The sequence below is a fragment of the Aureobasidium subglaciale genome, assembly GCF_000721755.1.
Source record: "Aureobasidium subglaciale EXF-2481 unplaced genomic scaffold scaffold_18, whole genome shotgun sequence".
NCBI lineage: Eukaryota > Fungi > Ascomycota > Dothideomycetes > Dothideales > Saccotheciaceae > Aureobasidium > Aureobasidium subglaciale.
The window spans coordinates 65,154-78,820 of record NW_013566977.1 but is presented as its reverse complement, the minus strand read 5'-3'; the positions used below and the strand labels follow the sequence as shown (position 1 = coordinate 78,820).

Genomic DNA, 13,667 nt, shown 5'->3' with positions numbered 1-13,667 from the left:
CTCGACGATGCGATGTCCTCTCAAGCCCGCAGCAATCCACTTACACAGACCCCCTACAGAGACCCAAGATATCCATAACACACAATGTCGAAAATTGGTGTCGGCGTGATCGGTTTATCTCAAGGAGGAGGTTGGGCATCCGCAGCTCATCTCCCCTACCTGAAGCAGAGCGACAAATTCGAGATCGTCGCACTCACCAACTCGTCCAAAGAGAGTGCTCACAAAGCCATGTCGAAGTATGGTCTGGAAGATGCCGAGGCTTATGATTCGGTGGAGGAGATGGTCAAGAATCCTCGTGTCAAACTGGTCGTTTGTGCGGTCGCCGTCTTCTCGCATTACAAACTCGTTAAGCCCGCTCTAGAGGCTGGCAAAGATGTTTACGTGGAGTGGCCTCTGGGAGCTACCACTAAGGAAGCGGAGGAGCTCACAACGCTGGCACAGAAGAAGGGAGTTAGGACGTTCGTTGGCCTTCAGGGAAGAGCTTCCCATCTGGTCAGTTCGCTTCAAAGACTGGTCAGCAACGGCAGCGTTGGCAAACTCCTCGTATCTCAGGTGTCCGGAAATGCCGGCACACCCGAGACGGGCACCAAGTTGCCTCCAAGATACTCCTACTTCAAGGATCGCGAAGCCGAAGGCACGACCGGACAAGTGATGTTGAACATCTACATTGGACATACTGTGGATTACATGGCTACCGTGACTGGAGAGTTTGCTACCGTTTCGGCTGAATCCAAGACGACATGGCCGACGGTCGACCTTGTGGAAGGCGACAAAGTCCTCGAATCGCAGATCCCCAAGACTGCTGATGACTATGTCACTCTCCATGGTACCACCACCAACGGCGCTATCTACGCCTACACCATGCGCGGTGGCGATGCCTTTGCACCTGGGGAGGGATTCGTCTGGGACATCATTGGCGATAAAGGACAAATCCGTGTGACGGGATCAACCATCATGGCTAATCTTGGTGCTGAAGATTACAAGATTAGACTGAAGGACTATGCTACCGGCGATGTCAGCGATGTTGAGTTGGACAGTCATCTCGACGTTCCTCTAGCTGCACAAAATGTTGGCAAGCTGTATGAAAGCTATGCTTCTGGTCAACCCCTTTGTACTTTCGAGAGCGCTGTCCAGAGACACCAGTTCTTGGACGGCATGTTCGAGTCCATCAATCAGCAAAGGGTCGTAACTCTGTAGTGTCTCAGAAGTAGTGTTCAAATCTCAAATTAATTAGACTCGAATCGTTGCAGAAAAGACATGTCCGAATAAGATTTTAATTCAATAAAGTACTGATGATATCTTATTATCTGGCTACACCCTGCTCAGCACTTCCAATTGAGTGATCTTGTTTTGCCATATTAGCAGGAATCTGTCTGCCAGATACTATCCAGATTTTCTCAAAGCAAGAGCGATTTCCGTCACGAATTGCTGCCCAAAGTAAAAGACTTCCTCATACTGGATCGGATAGTAAGACTGCAGGACCACACTAGCGTTGAGCTTAGGAATGACATAGATAGCCTGTCCGTACATCCCCAGCGCGGCGAAGGCTTCATCGTCTCCCAAAGCATAAGTACCAACGCTACCACGAGGCAAAGTCCACCAGCCAGTCTGGTAGCCGAAGCCAGGCACTTCTGTGATGTTCCCTGGTGCTCGAATTCCGGTACTACTGTTTGCTGATGCTATCGCTTCAAACCAGCCAGATGGAACAGCAGGGCCGCCACGTCCTTGGATGTTGTCGAGGACGAAAAGACCGAAGCGTGACATGTCTCCCAGTGTGATTGCAAGGCCGCCATGACCGTCGACTTGATGTGCTGCTGTTGTACGCATGTAGCCATCGTATTGCATTTCAGCAGGAGTCCAGATGTGTCTCGTGACGAAGTCTTGCAATGTCTCGCCTATGGCTCGCTGCAACGCAATGGCAGTGACAGCATAATTCTGGTCCATGTAGTTGTATACCGCGCCCGGACTAGCAACCCTCTCATATGTCTTGAACAAGTCCAACACAGCCTTTGGATTAGATTCTTTGTAGACTTCAAAATAGTCGGTCGCGTTGGCTGGTGCTGCAACCCCTGCTGTCATGTCCATGATGCTATCCAGCGATACCATTCCATACGGCGTATTGGCAAGTTCTGGGATCCACTTTCCAGCCAGATCATGAATGTTGATCTTTCCCTGCTTGACGGCAATACCGAAAGCAGTTGACGTGAAGGACTTTGTACAAGACTGAATGGAGTTTCGAGATTGCTTTTGGTTGCCAAGTTTGTACTTCTTTAGCCTGATGACACCGTCCTTGACGACCATCATACCACCGAGACCCATGTTGTGCATGAAGGAGTCGATGGACACAAGAGACCCGTTCACTTGTGCCGAGACATTCAGGGGCGTGCCTGAAGGAAGGATGCGGGAACCTGAACCATGGCGGACCTGCACAGTTCCGTTCGGTAGTATTTCATCCTCGTGTCGGGTAATGATCGCGCTGTTGGCAGGGTCGGTGGAATTCAGGGCTGTCAAGCGAAATGTCCTGATTTGGTTGGTGTCAACGTAAGGAGTGCCGGAGATATTGGCTGCAGTACATATATGGGCGAGGATGACTGTTCTGAGTACCAGAGTCTGTGTAAAACGCATCTCGAATAGTTGTTACTAGCACAGATTGGCTAAAGACTGATCCGACTTTGAGCAGCCCAGAGTACAAGAAGCTGAATGGATCATGTTTTATATCAAGGTCCAGCCATGCTCCTAACCAATGCCGTACACCGTGAGTGGGGTGTAGCTTGATAGGGCATTACAGGGTACGTAGTGTCTCATGGAGATAATTTACCAGCCCCAATGACCAAATCCAAGGCGCATATCAGTGACTGGATATCGATATCTGAGTCCCTCGTGCTTATCGGTAAGTAAATGGCAGATAGCAAAAAGTAGAATAGACTTCCTAAAGTGAAGTTTGATAAGGTTGAAGTAGCGATTTTCTACCCCAACATGGAGTTGGAATGCCAACCGCGGAGAGTTATGCCTCGGCTTCGTACCGACTTGCGCAGCGGACGTGAATACTGACGGGGGTGGACCGTCGAAGTCTGCGAAAATACAGAAAGTACAATGTGCAGGCTGATCCATCCAGAGATGTAGCAGGCGAGATAAGCATTCGACCCGCCGCCACTAAAGATATTGTGTGCTGTACATGTGCTCTCCTACCTGGTGTAAGAAATCTGGCGGTCTTATCTTGAGACTCATGGACATGGCTTGTCCTCGATGATAGGATGTAGACGTTCGACTGGATCAGATCTGAGTTTTCTGTATCATCAATGTTTGCTCTCTGTGGCCAGATAAGATAGCTGTTCACGATATCCTATCAGCGCCATGGCATAGATCTCGAGGACCCCATAGCGAAATGCTAAAGTAAATATGTCCAAGACTCTGCTATACTAGCAAGTTTCATCCTGAACCGAAACTCCGTTACACGCTCTGATCGTGCTTCATTCTACCTCTGATGGCTTTTTCTGGTATGGATCCCGAGAGGCATGAAAGGGAAGGTGTTGAGCGGACGGCAGATGAAGGGCAGTTGCAGGCTCAAGGCCATGAGACCGATCTCCCGCGCGCCTTCTCCTTCTTCTCGACTTTGGCCCTTGCTTTTTCAATTACGAACACTTGGATCGGCTATTCAGAAACATTCGTGACGCCCCTGCTTGCTGGATCGGGCAAGGCTGTTTTTTGGTGCCTTGTGTTGGCTTGCATTGCCTGTACAATCATAGCGGCTGGATTGGCCGAGTTGGCATCCGCGTTCCCCTCTAGTGGAGGCCAATACCAGTAGGACGCGGTATTGTATCACTTGATGCTTGTGCGCTAACACGGCTTCACAGTTACGCATTCATGGTTGCTCCGAAAGCCTATCGAGCGCCAATTGCCTTTGTCACCGGATGGCTGAGCTGTTTAGGTTGGAAGCTCCTGGCAGCAGTCATGTAATTTTGCTGACACTCCGCCATAGGGTGGCTTTTCACTACGGCCAGCACAGGAGTATTCTGTAGCCAAGCGTCCGTGTCCTTGGCGGCACTCTACCATCCGGCTTACGTCTGGACCCAGTGGCAGGTCTGGTGTATTTATGCCTTGATTATGATCATCGCTTGCGCCATAATCTGCCTTCTCCCGGCATGGATCCCGAGAGCTGAGCAGTGCTTTCTTGGGATTTCCATCCTTGGCTTCCTAGTCTCCCTGATAACTGACCTGGTAGCAAGTCCGACAAAACAGCCTGCGAAGGTCGTATTCAGTGATTGGAACAACACCACAGGATGGCCAGATGGTTTGGCTTTTCTCGTGGCAACTGGTCAAGCCATGTATGGTTTTCTTGGACTGGACGCGGCCACACACATCGCTGAGGAATTACCAGATCCGGGGCGTGATGTCCCGCGCGTACTCATGCTGATCATGATCATGGGCTCGGCGACGACGATACCGTGGGCCATTGCTTTCATGTTCAGTACGAATGATCTTGGATCAGTAGCTTCGTCCTTCCTACCGATCTGGGAGGTATATCACCAAGCCACAAAGTCTCAAAGTGCTGCAACCTTCTTCGCGGTATGGATTGTCTTCATCTACTTCGGCGCTCTTGTCAGCTGCTTCCTCACATCTGGTCGGCTCTTGTGGGCGTTTTCGCGTGATGGAGGACTGCCCTATTCGAAGACTTTCGCGTTCATTCATTCGAGTCTACGGGCGCCGGTGAACGCAACTCTGCTGGCCAGTATATTCATCGTGCTCCTCGGATTACTGAACATCGCATCTACCACAGCCTTCAACAGTATCGTAAGTCTGGCGATACTCGCTAGTAACGCAACGAGTACGATACCCCAAACAATGGTCCTGTTGCGTGGACGTTCAGTACTGCCCCCGAGATCTTTCAACCTGGGCACAATCGTTGGCCCATTCGCCAATGGATTCTCGACCGTTTATGTTGCTCTGTACATCGTTGTCTTCTGTATCCCAGTCTACAGAGATGTGACTTCGAGCTCGATGAATTACGTGTCAGCAGTGCTCGTCGGGATCCTGATATTGGTTGCAATATTGTGGTTCAGTGGCAAAAGCAGAACATTTAGTGGCCCCCAGGTCGATTTTGTGCATGGTATAGATCCTGTTGCTGGGCAAGGGCCGTTGGATAATGTCTTGGTTTGTGAAGCGTCAAAGGAAACAGCAGTGCTCAAGACCGAGTGACGCGGTTAATTGGTTGCGGCGCACGCACAAGTCGCACGTAGACTCGACATTACCACCATCTCATTGTGCGAGTGTTGGCTCTGTTTTTCCCCCAGGAGACGCTCTGCGTCACTGATAGTCTGTTTTAGAACAAAATTAGTCGTGGAACGATGCTGGAGAGAGCGCAGACGAGGGCAGACGGCTGCATCGTTTTCTGTTGCCAAGACTTTGAATGACATAATCAACCCTCGAGTCCGCGCACGTACCCGATCGCATCGCTCTGAATCAGTTGACTTGAACTTCCACCTTCACATCGTTCGGCCACTACATCGACCAAGGATCGCGGAGCTTTACTGATAGTGGCACTACAATGTGACTACGTGATGACGAGAGGACGTCCCAAATCACAGGTGGCACCATGTCAATATTGTAACAGACAGTTCAAGCGACACGAACATCTACGGCGTCACGAGCGTACTCGTACTGTCTCCCTTCGAAATCTCAAGCAGCACATTGTGTGACTGATGACTTCGAAATAGATACCCGCGAAAAGCCGTTTTCTTGCCAATGCGGCCAGTGTTTTGCTCGAAAAGATCTGCTCGTGCGACATCAACGTTTAGAGCATCCGACACTGCACATTCCATCAGGCGAGAACATCATGGTACAAGACGATGGACCAGATAATTTACCCACCAGCAATGGGACCCTGAACTTCAACTTCGACAATGTGGCGGTCACGGAACCCAGTCATCTCCTTGCGACATCAGGTGAGATGTCTTGCTTGCCCATGCCTACGAGTGGAATTGGTTCCACGTTTGACTTTCAATCTACCAGCGGCCTGGATTTTCTCTGGGACGAAAGCACCGCCAATTTTGACTTTCTGCCTTCCATGTTCCTTGACACCGATCTCTCGTTATCGCATCTTACACAAAGTAGAGCAGATCCGCATGCGCAATCTGCGACAATCTCCAACGAGAATAATGCTTGCGAGACAAACCATGTTAATCCGGAGACTAGCCCTCATCTTACTGGAAGTCAGGCCTCGCTCTCTGATATTAATGAGGCTTTGTTGCGACGGGCCCTTGTCGCCACAGATGATGTATCGTCTTCCTCGCTCTGGACCGTGACCGCTGCTGTCCACGCCAGCTTGTCTCAGGTCGTACAGGCAAAGGCACAGATACTATCCAAGGATTTTTGTCTTCCCTCACGTCATGCTTTATCAAGGTATCTTGAGAGTTATTTTCGAGGGTTTGATATACATCTGCCGTTTATTCATCGACCCACATTCACCTTGACCGCTGCCGCTCCCGAGTTGATGTTTGCGATGGCAGCAGTTGGCGCTCTGTACCGATTCGAACATCCTCGCGGATACTCACTTTATTTTGCGGCAAAGTCCCTCGCTGATGACCAAATCGTACAACGCAGCCTTCACGCTTCTTCTCACCTTGCTCACAGATCACCTGGTGATACCAACCCCATACCAAGCATGAACTCACCTACGATTCACATTCCGAAGCCTATACTCCAAACAGTACAGTCACTTCTGATACTTCTCGCCATGTCTTCGTGGGCTGAGAGTCCGATCGTACGCGACTCGATGTCTACGGCCGGTAAATTGGCAATGTTGGTCCGCGAAGCTGCCCTCTCGGTTGATGACGAGCGCCCCGATGGTCTCACCTGGGCAGAGTGGGTACGCAACGAAGAGCGACGAAGGACACTGTTCGTTTCCTACGTACTCTTCAATCTGCAAAGTATTGCTTTCAACGTGCCACCAATGGTACTCAGTCATGAAGTTGTTCTATGTTTACCCAGCACAGAAATCGAGTGGACCGCCAAAAGCGCAGCACAATGGAATCAGCTTCGTTTCACGAACGTGGGCGCTTTTGAAGAACGATGCTTCCAGGAGACTCTTTCTCACCTACTCGCTGGCAAGAACATTTTCCGGCACAAGACTGTATCGGCCTTTGGAAATTACGTCCTCATTCATGGATGTTATCAGCAGATCTTCTTCGAGAGACAAGCCGCGGGTGGATTCCTGCCCTTCCACAAATCGACCTTGAGGCCGGATGTGGTCAAAGTCTTCGAAGCTGGATTGCGCGCATGGCAGAATTCGTGGGAGGCGACGGTCGAGTCCACTCTCGATCCCTGTTCTCCAAAGGGCCCTTTGGGCTTCAATGCCACCGCTTTGTTGCGTTTGGCTTACATCAGATTGAACTCCAATCTGCCGCCTTTGAGAAAGTTTGACGACAAAACCTCACCAGGAATGGCTGTCATGTTCGCAAGTTCAGCGGCTCCCGGTATCGAACGATCTGTCAGTGTGGACAGAGCTGTCCTACAATGCATACATGCACTAAGTATTCCTATCAGAGCCGGTGTCGCCTATGTTGCCAGAACACAGACTCTCGAGTGGAGTATTCAACATTCGTTGTGTAACTTCGAGTGCGCCTTGCTTCTTTGCAGCTGGCTTGAGTGCATAGCTTGCGCTGTCGAATGTGCTGACATGGATACTCTGCGTGACGATGAAAAAGAGTTACTAGCGGCTCTCTCGGGTCTTATCAATGAGTCAGAATTGTTGGACAATGTGCCTGATGTTCAGGACAGCCACGCCTCACGGATTCGACGCTTGTCTTGGTGCGCGACGAAACTTTGGGCAGAAATCTTTGGTGGCGGCTACGTTTTCGAGGTCAGCCGGCTTGTTGGAACTACACTGTCCGGTATAGCAGACGTCTTGGAGCAGCGCATAGTTGTGGTTTGAAGAGGCATATTCAGATAGATAAACATAAAACACGTTTTCTCTCAAGAACGGCCAGGGCGCGGACCGGCTGATCATCGGTCCCGGGTCTCGCGCGTCATCCATCTCCATGCTCTGCATCAAATCAGCGTACCACACATTTCTCATCATTACCATCTGAAACACAGACTTTGTGACTAATACACGTGTCTCCATATGCCAAGAAGCTCATCACGTACTCGGCGCGCCGCTAACGCGTAAGTTGCGATCTACCTATTCGAAGCCGTCCATAAAGAACAGGACCGCTCTAAAGCTTGACGTTCAGGTGCGATGAGTGCCATCAAAGGAAGATCAAATGCATCGGTGGTCACCCCTGTCGGAACTGTGCGAGACACACGCGGGATTGTACTTTCAGCAAGGACGGCAGGGGCCGGTACTCAGAAGCGTGGGCAGCCCTCCTTTGCCTTAGCGTATTTACTTGACTGATGTACCTGATTAGTTACATTCGTGAACTTGAGGCTCAGATCCAGTCTTACAAAGCTCAGACTGAGAACACAACAAAGGGTATATTCACTGACTTACTCTGTCATTCGCGACGACGCTTTGTTGACTAGTTTACTAGATCATTCTCGAGCATCTTCTATTGTACCGAACGACGTGACTGCAATTATCGGCGACGAGCAGCGTACAAACAGCACTCCGGTTCAAGAAATCCCGACGACGAGCACATGCACGTCCAAAAGCTGTGCGGCCGCCCATCACAATGCTCTACTGACATTAATGCATAGATGGCGAAATTCCTGCAGGACCAGCGTTTGTGACTCAGGTCAGAACATTATTGAGCGCTCATTCGACCCCAGACCACCTGTACAACCAAGACATCCCGGCAAAAAGTGCTGAGCAGTCTAGCGCCCTCAGTGATATGCTTGCTAGCACCACACTATTTACACAACCATCCCAAGAAGAGTCTTACCGACTACTGGAGCTATTTCTCGTCTACCTGGGTGTCAGCCAACACTTCTTGGATCCGCGAGTGTTCTCCGATAACATCACGCTGCTTTTCCTAGGCGGCACGCCTAGCGCGCACAGGATGGACAGCCTTTGGTACGTTCAATATCTACTAGTTATGGCAATGGGCAGACTTCTGGACCATCAAAGTGAGCGTCGTGGCAATGCTCTACCCCCTGGCTGGGACTACTTTGCAGAGGCGATGCGACGACTGCCTTCATTGACTCAGCTTCGCGAGTGCGGAGTTCTCGCTGTTGAGATACTTGCCGTGGCAACCACCTATCTTCAGTGGACCGATTGGCCGGATGAGGCCTACCTCTACGTTCGTCTTTCTCCAACTGGTACTACAACAAGGCTAATGTACTTTGTAGATTGGCATGTCTATCAGATTAGCCATGGCTCTTGGCTGCTTCCGTCCATGCACAGAGCAGAAGTGCCTGCCTTCTGAGGCGAATCATCGCCTGAGATTATGGTGGACAGTCTATATGCTATGTAACATCCACCAGGTTTTGAATGTTAACACTGATCAAGATATAGACGACTTTCGTCGTCTCTGGGACTACCACCCGGAGTTGATGACCGTAATCTGGATCTTGAGTTACCTGGTCCATCTGTGGCCTTCCAATCACCAGTCGCTCTGACGATCAACATTAGGATTGCGAGGACCACCGGACAGATCATGACTAGTTAGCCTCCCTTGTATCTCTATGATAGTATGCAGCTGATTGTGTGAGCAACAAACTAGCTCTTTACAATTCTACCAGGGCAACACAGACAGAGCTAGTACAGAACATACAGGATATTTTGCGAACGCTGTTTGACGTCGGATCATCGTATCCCCTCGATATGGCTATCGACTTCACGAACACCCCTTTGCGGCTGACTAGGACGAGTGCATCCCTACATCTGATGCTGTACCAGGTCAGTGCACGCTTACATGGGGTCCATTAATTCCGTAAGCTCACCTTACCCAGGCTATTCTACTTTGTATCAGACCAGTGGTACTACAACAAGTACATCACAAACTACAGGTCACAAACTTCGAGCAGCAAACATCAGCGGTCATCCAAAGACTTTCGAAAACATGCGAAGAAGCGGCCATGAAAAGCCTAGCCATTCTCTCGAAGCTCAAACAGGATAGAACGATAGGCAGGTCAACTTTGAACTGCAGCTTAGTACAGTCTCCACTAATGACAAGACAGCACGCTTCGGCTTCTTCGACTTGGACGCTACTTTCTCAGCGGCCTTCGTGTTGATAATGCTACGAATTAGCGATGAGACGGGAGACGCACCCCCTCCGAAGATCTTGGAAGCATGTCAGGTACTCGAGTACCTCTCTGTGGTGGGAAACCAGATGGCAACACGACGACTCAACGATATCAAGGAATTTTGCTATCATGTCTGGCCGAATTTTACACTCCATAACCAGGCTTCGCACGTTTTGCTTGAACAGTCTTTGCAGGCAGGCTCTCTACCTGCCCACCAAGATATTTCGGCGCCATCTCAAGCTCAAGGCGACTTTATGGACCACTCAGTCTTGGCTGATCTTGACTTACGACCATATGCGGCGGATGGAGCACTAAGCACTGACTTCTTCAATGGAGCGGGTGATATCTACTCTTGTTTCAATGATCCAAGTCTATCACTTACAGGTAGAGATCTTGATGATTGGATGGAGATGAGCAGGATTTTAAATACTCAGTAACGCTACTTTCACATCTAGTTGTGTACTTCATCTTGCTTATAGACTATCCGTCTCTCCACACGATGCTTTCTGCCGCCGCTCTATTACCCCAATTGGGCCTCTATACACGAACATCCTTGCTTGACCTCAAGCATTTTATGATGCAGGAAGCCACGTATTCGACGTTGGTAGGATTCAAGCCAGCGATGGAGATGCGCGAGCTGTCAGCCATGTAAATATGATGAGTTTCTGTCAATGTGAATCAATACACCTTCAATGTCAGGAAGAGAAGACGCCATACCTCTCAGCTCTCTCACTACATCAAGAGTCAGGCCAAGGAACCCGAACATTCCTGATTGTCGAATTACATGCGACCAATCCAACTCCGCGGGGATAGATTAACAAACACTCATTTGAATCGATCAGAAAGCGCTTACAGAGTTTACTCAAAGCATCATAAAGAGCTCTCCTCATCCCCAAGATTCTGGAGCTCATGGTGAGTAGATCTTCATGCCATTGCGCCAACAGATCTTCATCTTCGAGTATCTTTGTTGCAATCTTCGCTCCGTACGCGGGCGGATTGGAGATCTCGGAGCGTGTGAGTGATTCCAGACAGGACTGTGAGTTCTTTGCCGCAGTCTCTGAGGCTGTGGCTAGTAGTACGCAACCCACTCGTTCACCTGATGTAGTATGATTATCAGCCGGACTTTCGGTTCGAATCCAAAGAGCGATAGGTATCATACCGTAAAGTCCCATGTTTTTCGCAAAAGAAACGCAAACAATGGCTTCGAGCTCCAAAGTGTTGACAAAATGGCGTATCGCGAAAGCATCCTTGTCGATATTCCCAGAATTGAAGCCTAGGTATGCTGCATCGAAAAGCGGAAACAGTTTCTTCCTCATCATCAGCTCTCCAATTTGGCGCCATTGTTCGGGACCGGGATCGCAACCAGTAGGATTGTGTGCGCAGGCATGTAAAATCACTATCGAGCCAGCTTTCGCGGAATTGAGCGTGTCGATGACAGATTCAAAGTCGAGTGCTTGAGTTAGAGGGTCGTAATAGCGGTAGGCGAGGCAGTTGAAGCCCAGAGAATCGAACACTGCGTGTGGTTGGACCAGGTGGGTTCGCTGATGTAGATGTCGCGTGTTAGGCCGCTGAATTTTTTGAGGAGCAGACCAGCTAGGTGCAAAGCACCTGTTCCTGAAATAGATTGACAACTTGCGATCTGTAGGCGTGTTAGCGAAGTAGAATACATCTTCGGAGGATACAACATACCTTACTCGCGCGGGCATTGTACCTATCCTCTCCCATCACCAGTTTCGCAACTCCATTTCGAAATTTGGTAGTACCCAAGATGGGCAGATACTCATGGAACAACCCTTCCTTTGCAATTTTCTCGCGACTCATGGCCACAGAAGGAAGGGTCCATGATTGTCCGGACTCATCGCGATAGGTTCCCTGGCCTAGGTTGACCTTACTCGAACTCTGGTCAAGATTGTATTGCGCAGTGAGAGCAAAGTTTGCATCTGCTGGGATGAATGGAGCAGCTTGGAAGACAGAGTCGGAGGCTCTGGAGGACGCCATTATCGTCTTGGTGGGTGGAGGTGATACTGACAGTCAAAGAGGTGTGCGAAAGGTACTCGACGCAGCATAGGAACCACAAATTCCACACGTCAATAAATCACTGAAGAGCTTTTCAATAAGCAGGGTTAACTAGGCGGAGATTACTGGTGTCCGCAATACTTGGATGGATGAGTTTATCTCGCAAAAGGCTTCTCGGCTTCTTGCCGCACGTTCGCAAATCTGTTCACGTCGCTGGTATCGGCTTCGGCTCGATGCCGAGAATGTTTGATAGTCTCACTAATTCGGCGGATCGACAACACACCGGGCTGCTAGCTGGGAGATTATCGTCCATGATGCTTTCTATCGGCTTGGGACCGACGTAACCGATTTATCAAGCCTTGCTCAGAATCTACGCAGAAGCTATATGTTTGGCATAACCGCCGCAAGCACTCCGAGCCAGTTCTGCTGTATCAAAGCACACAAGCACACAAGCACACAAGCACCCTGCCATTCCTCCAAGGTACGCGACAGAACATGGTCACTCCACCGCCTCCTGGTATCTGGTCCCCAGCGGTCACATTCTACCACCCCACAACTGGCCAACTAGATCTCGAAGCTCAAGAAAAATATAACGCCTACCTCTCCAGAAGCGGCCTCTCCGGCCTCGTCATTCTTGGCACAAACGCTGAAGCATTCCTACTCACCCGCGACGAACGCTTCCAACTCATATCGTCCGCACGCGAAGCCGTAGGTCCGCAATTTCCTCTGATGGCCAGCGTCTCCGGATTCTCCACCATTCAAGTTCTCGAATACATCGACGACGCCTTTAGAGCAGGAGCGAACTATGCTCTCCTTCTTCCACCTTGCTACTACGGAAAAGCCACCACACCAGCGGTAATCAAGGACTTTTTCGCCGAAGTGGCTGAGAAGTCGCCACTGCCCATTGTCATCTACAATGCCCCTGCTGTGTGCAATGGCATAGATCTTGACTCTGAGACAATCACTTCCATTACCAAGGCCGCGGCAGGAAAGATTGTTGGCGTAAAACTTACCTGTGGAAGTGTCGGCAAGATCTCCCGTCTCTCTGCCTCTTTACCTTCTTCCAAATTCAGCATCTTTGGCGGACAATCTGATTTCCTGATTGGTGGACTCGCCACCGGGGCAGCTGGTTGTATCTCGGCCTTTGCAAATGTGTTTCCAAAGACTGTTGTGCAGATCTACAGGTTGTTCGGTGAGGGTAAACATGTAGAGGCACTGGCGCTACAGAGGAAAGCGGCATTGGCGGAGAGTCCCTGCAAGGCCGGCATCGCGAGTACGAAGTATGCTGTTGCTGTATACTCGGCAGTAGAAGCTGGAATTGAACATGCGACAGACAAACTGAAGCCGAGAAAGCCATACACAGAAGCCTCCGAGGCGGTCAAACAAGGCATTAGAAGTGTCATGGATGAGATTGTCGAGATCGAGGCAACGTTGTAGTGTCCTTGCTGTAAGGTGGTAAGGGGGGGGGG

At 50.1% G+C, this 13,667-nt stretch overlaps 8 protein-coding genes across 8 annotated transcripts; 6 read left to right on the top strand and 2 right to left on the bottom strand.

Annotated features, from left to right (window-relative positions):
- Positions 1–84: 84 nt before the first annotated feature.
- On the top strand, positions 85–1,197 carry AUEXF2481DRAFT_31493 (uncharacterized protein; the record flags this gene model as incomplete). Its single annotated transcript, XM_013486075.1, has 1 exon — positions 85–1,197. One exon carries the CDS (start codon positions 85–87, stop codon positions 1,195–1,197), a length of 1,113 nt encoding a protein of 370 aa, XP_013341529.1.
- Positions 1,198–1,383: 186 nt separating this feature from the next.
- Positions 1,384–2,625, bottom strand: AUEXF2481DRAFT_6989 (uncharacterized protein; the record flags this gene model as incomplete). The annotated part of the gene is made up of 1 exon (XM_013486035.1): positions 1,384–2,625. One exon carries the CDS (start codon positions 2,623–2,625, stop codon positions 1,384–1,386), a length of 1,242 nt encoding a protein of 413 aa, XP_013341489.1.
- An 874-nt stretch (positions 2,626–3,499) lies between these two features.
- AUEXF2481DRAFT_74039 (uncharacterized protein) lies at positions 3,500–5,336 on the top strand (the record flags this gene model as incomplete). The annotated part of the gene is made up of 3 exons (XM_013486192.1): positions 3,500–3,801; positions 3,855–3,928; positions 3,980–5,336. The coding sequence occupies 3 exons, from the start codon at positions 3,500–3,502 to the stop codon at positions 5,194–5,196; spliced, it is 1,593 nt and encodes a 530-aa protein (XP_013341646.1). The 3' UTR covers positions 5,197–5,336.
- Positions 5,337–5,486: 150 nt separating this feature from the next.
- On the top strand, positions 5,487–7,998 carry AUEXF2481DRAFT_90668 (uncharacterized protein). The gene is made up of 2 exons (XM_013486201.1): positions 5,487–5,655; positions 5,715–7,998. Exons 1-2 carry the CDS (start codon positions 5,559–5,561, stop codon positions 7,928–7,930), a joined length of 2,313 nt encoding a protein of 770 aa, XP_013341655.1. The 5' UTR covers positions 5,487–5,558; the 3' UTR covers positions 7,931–7,998.
- Positions 7,999–8,027: 29 nt separating this feature from the next.
- Positions 8,028–9,809, top strand: AUEXF2481DRAFT_346363 (uncharacterized protein). Its single transcript, XM_013486216.1, has 7 exons — positions 8,028–8,163; positions 8,232–8,351; positions 8,406–8,470; positions 8,529–8,636; positions 8,695–9,236; positions 9,286–9,600; positions 9,649–9,809. Exons 1-6 carry the CDS (start codon positions 8,123–8,125, stop codon positions 9,553–9,555), a joined length of 1,146 nt encoding a protein of 381 aa, XP_013341670.1. The 5' UTR covers positions 8,028–8,122; the 3' UTR covers positions 9,556–9,600; positions 9,649–9,809.
- Positions 9,466–10,721, top strand: AUEXF2481DRAFT_346317 (uncharacterized protein). The gene is made up of 4 exons (XM_013486215.1): positions 9,466–9,600; positions 9,679–9,835; positions 9,889–10,063; positions 10,117–10,721. The coding sequence occupies exons 2-4, from the start codon at positions 9,761–9,763 to the stop codon at positions 10,617–10,619; spliced, it is 753 nt and encodes a 250-aa protein (XP_013341669.1). The 5' UTR covers positions 9,466–9,600; positions 9,679–9,760; the 3' UTR covers positions 10,620–10,721.
- AUEXF2481DRAFT_47671 (uncharacterized protein) lies at positions 10,720–12,180 on the bottom strand (the record flags this gene model as incomplete). The annotated part of the gene is made up of 7 exons (XM_013486155.1): positions 10,720–10,847; positions 10,900–10,981; positions 11,002–11,006; positions 11,036–11,278; positions 11,342–11,695; positions 11,773–11,821; positions 11,872–12,180. 7 exons carry the CDS (start codon positions 12,178–12,180, stop codon positions 10,720–10,722), a joined length of 1,170 nt encoding a protein of 389 aa, XP_013341609.1.
- Positions 12,181–12,505: 325 nt separating this feature from the next.
- On the top strand, positions 12,506–13,662 carry AUEXF2481DRAFT_42224 (uncharacterized protein). The gene has a single exon (XM_013486113.1). The coding sequence runs from the start codon at positions 12,694–12,696 to the stop codon at positions 13,633–13,635; it is 942 nt and encodes a 313-aa protein (XP_013341567.1). The 5' UTR covers positions 12,506–12,693; the 3' UTR covers positions 13,636–13,662.
- The last annotated feature ends 5 nt before the right edge of the window (positions 13,663–13,667 follow it).

Excerpts from the sequence above, each read along its gene's own strand:
- AUEXF2481DRAFT_346363 (XM_013486216.1), top strand. The coding sequence starts at position 8,123 with ATGCCAAGAAGCTCATCACGTACTCGGCGCGCCGCTAACGC. Across the intron at positions 8,164-8,231 it reads ACTCGGCGCGCCGCTAACGC|GTGCGATGAGTGCCATCAAA; the intron begins GTAAGTTGCGAT and ends CTTGACGTTCAG. Across the intron at positions 8,352-8,405 it reads AGGGGCCGGTACTCAGAAGC|TTACATTCGTGAACTTGAGG; the intron begins GTGGGCAGCCCT and ends GTACCTGATTAG.
- AUEXF2481DRAFT_42224 (XM_013486113.1), top strand. The coding sequence starts at position 12,694 with ATGGTCACTCCACCGCCTCCTGGTATCTGGTCCCCAGCGGTCACATTC.
- AUEXF2481DRAFT_90668 (XM_013486201.1), top strand. The coding sequence starts at position 5,559 with ATGACGAGAGGACGTCCCAAATCACAGGTGGCACCATGTCAATATTGT. Across the intron at positions 5,656-5,714 it reads ACGGCGTCACGAGCGTACTC|ATACCCGCGAAAAGCCGTTT; the intron begins GTACTGTCTCCC and ends ACTTCGAAATAG.
- AUEXF2481DRAFT_346317 (XM_013486215.1), top strand. The coding sequence starts at position 9,761 with ATGGCTATCGACTTCACGAACACCCCTTTGCGGCTGACTAGGACGAGT. Across the intron at positions 9,836-9,888 it reads TACATCTGATGCTGTACCAG|GCTATTCTACTTTGTATCAG; the intron begins GTCAGTGCACGC and ends CACCTTACCCAG. Across the intron at positions 10,064-10,116 it reads CAAACAGGATAGAACGATAG|CACGCTTCGGCTTCTTCGAC; the intron begins GCAGGTCAACTT and ends ATGACAAGACAG.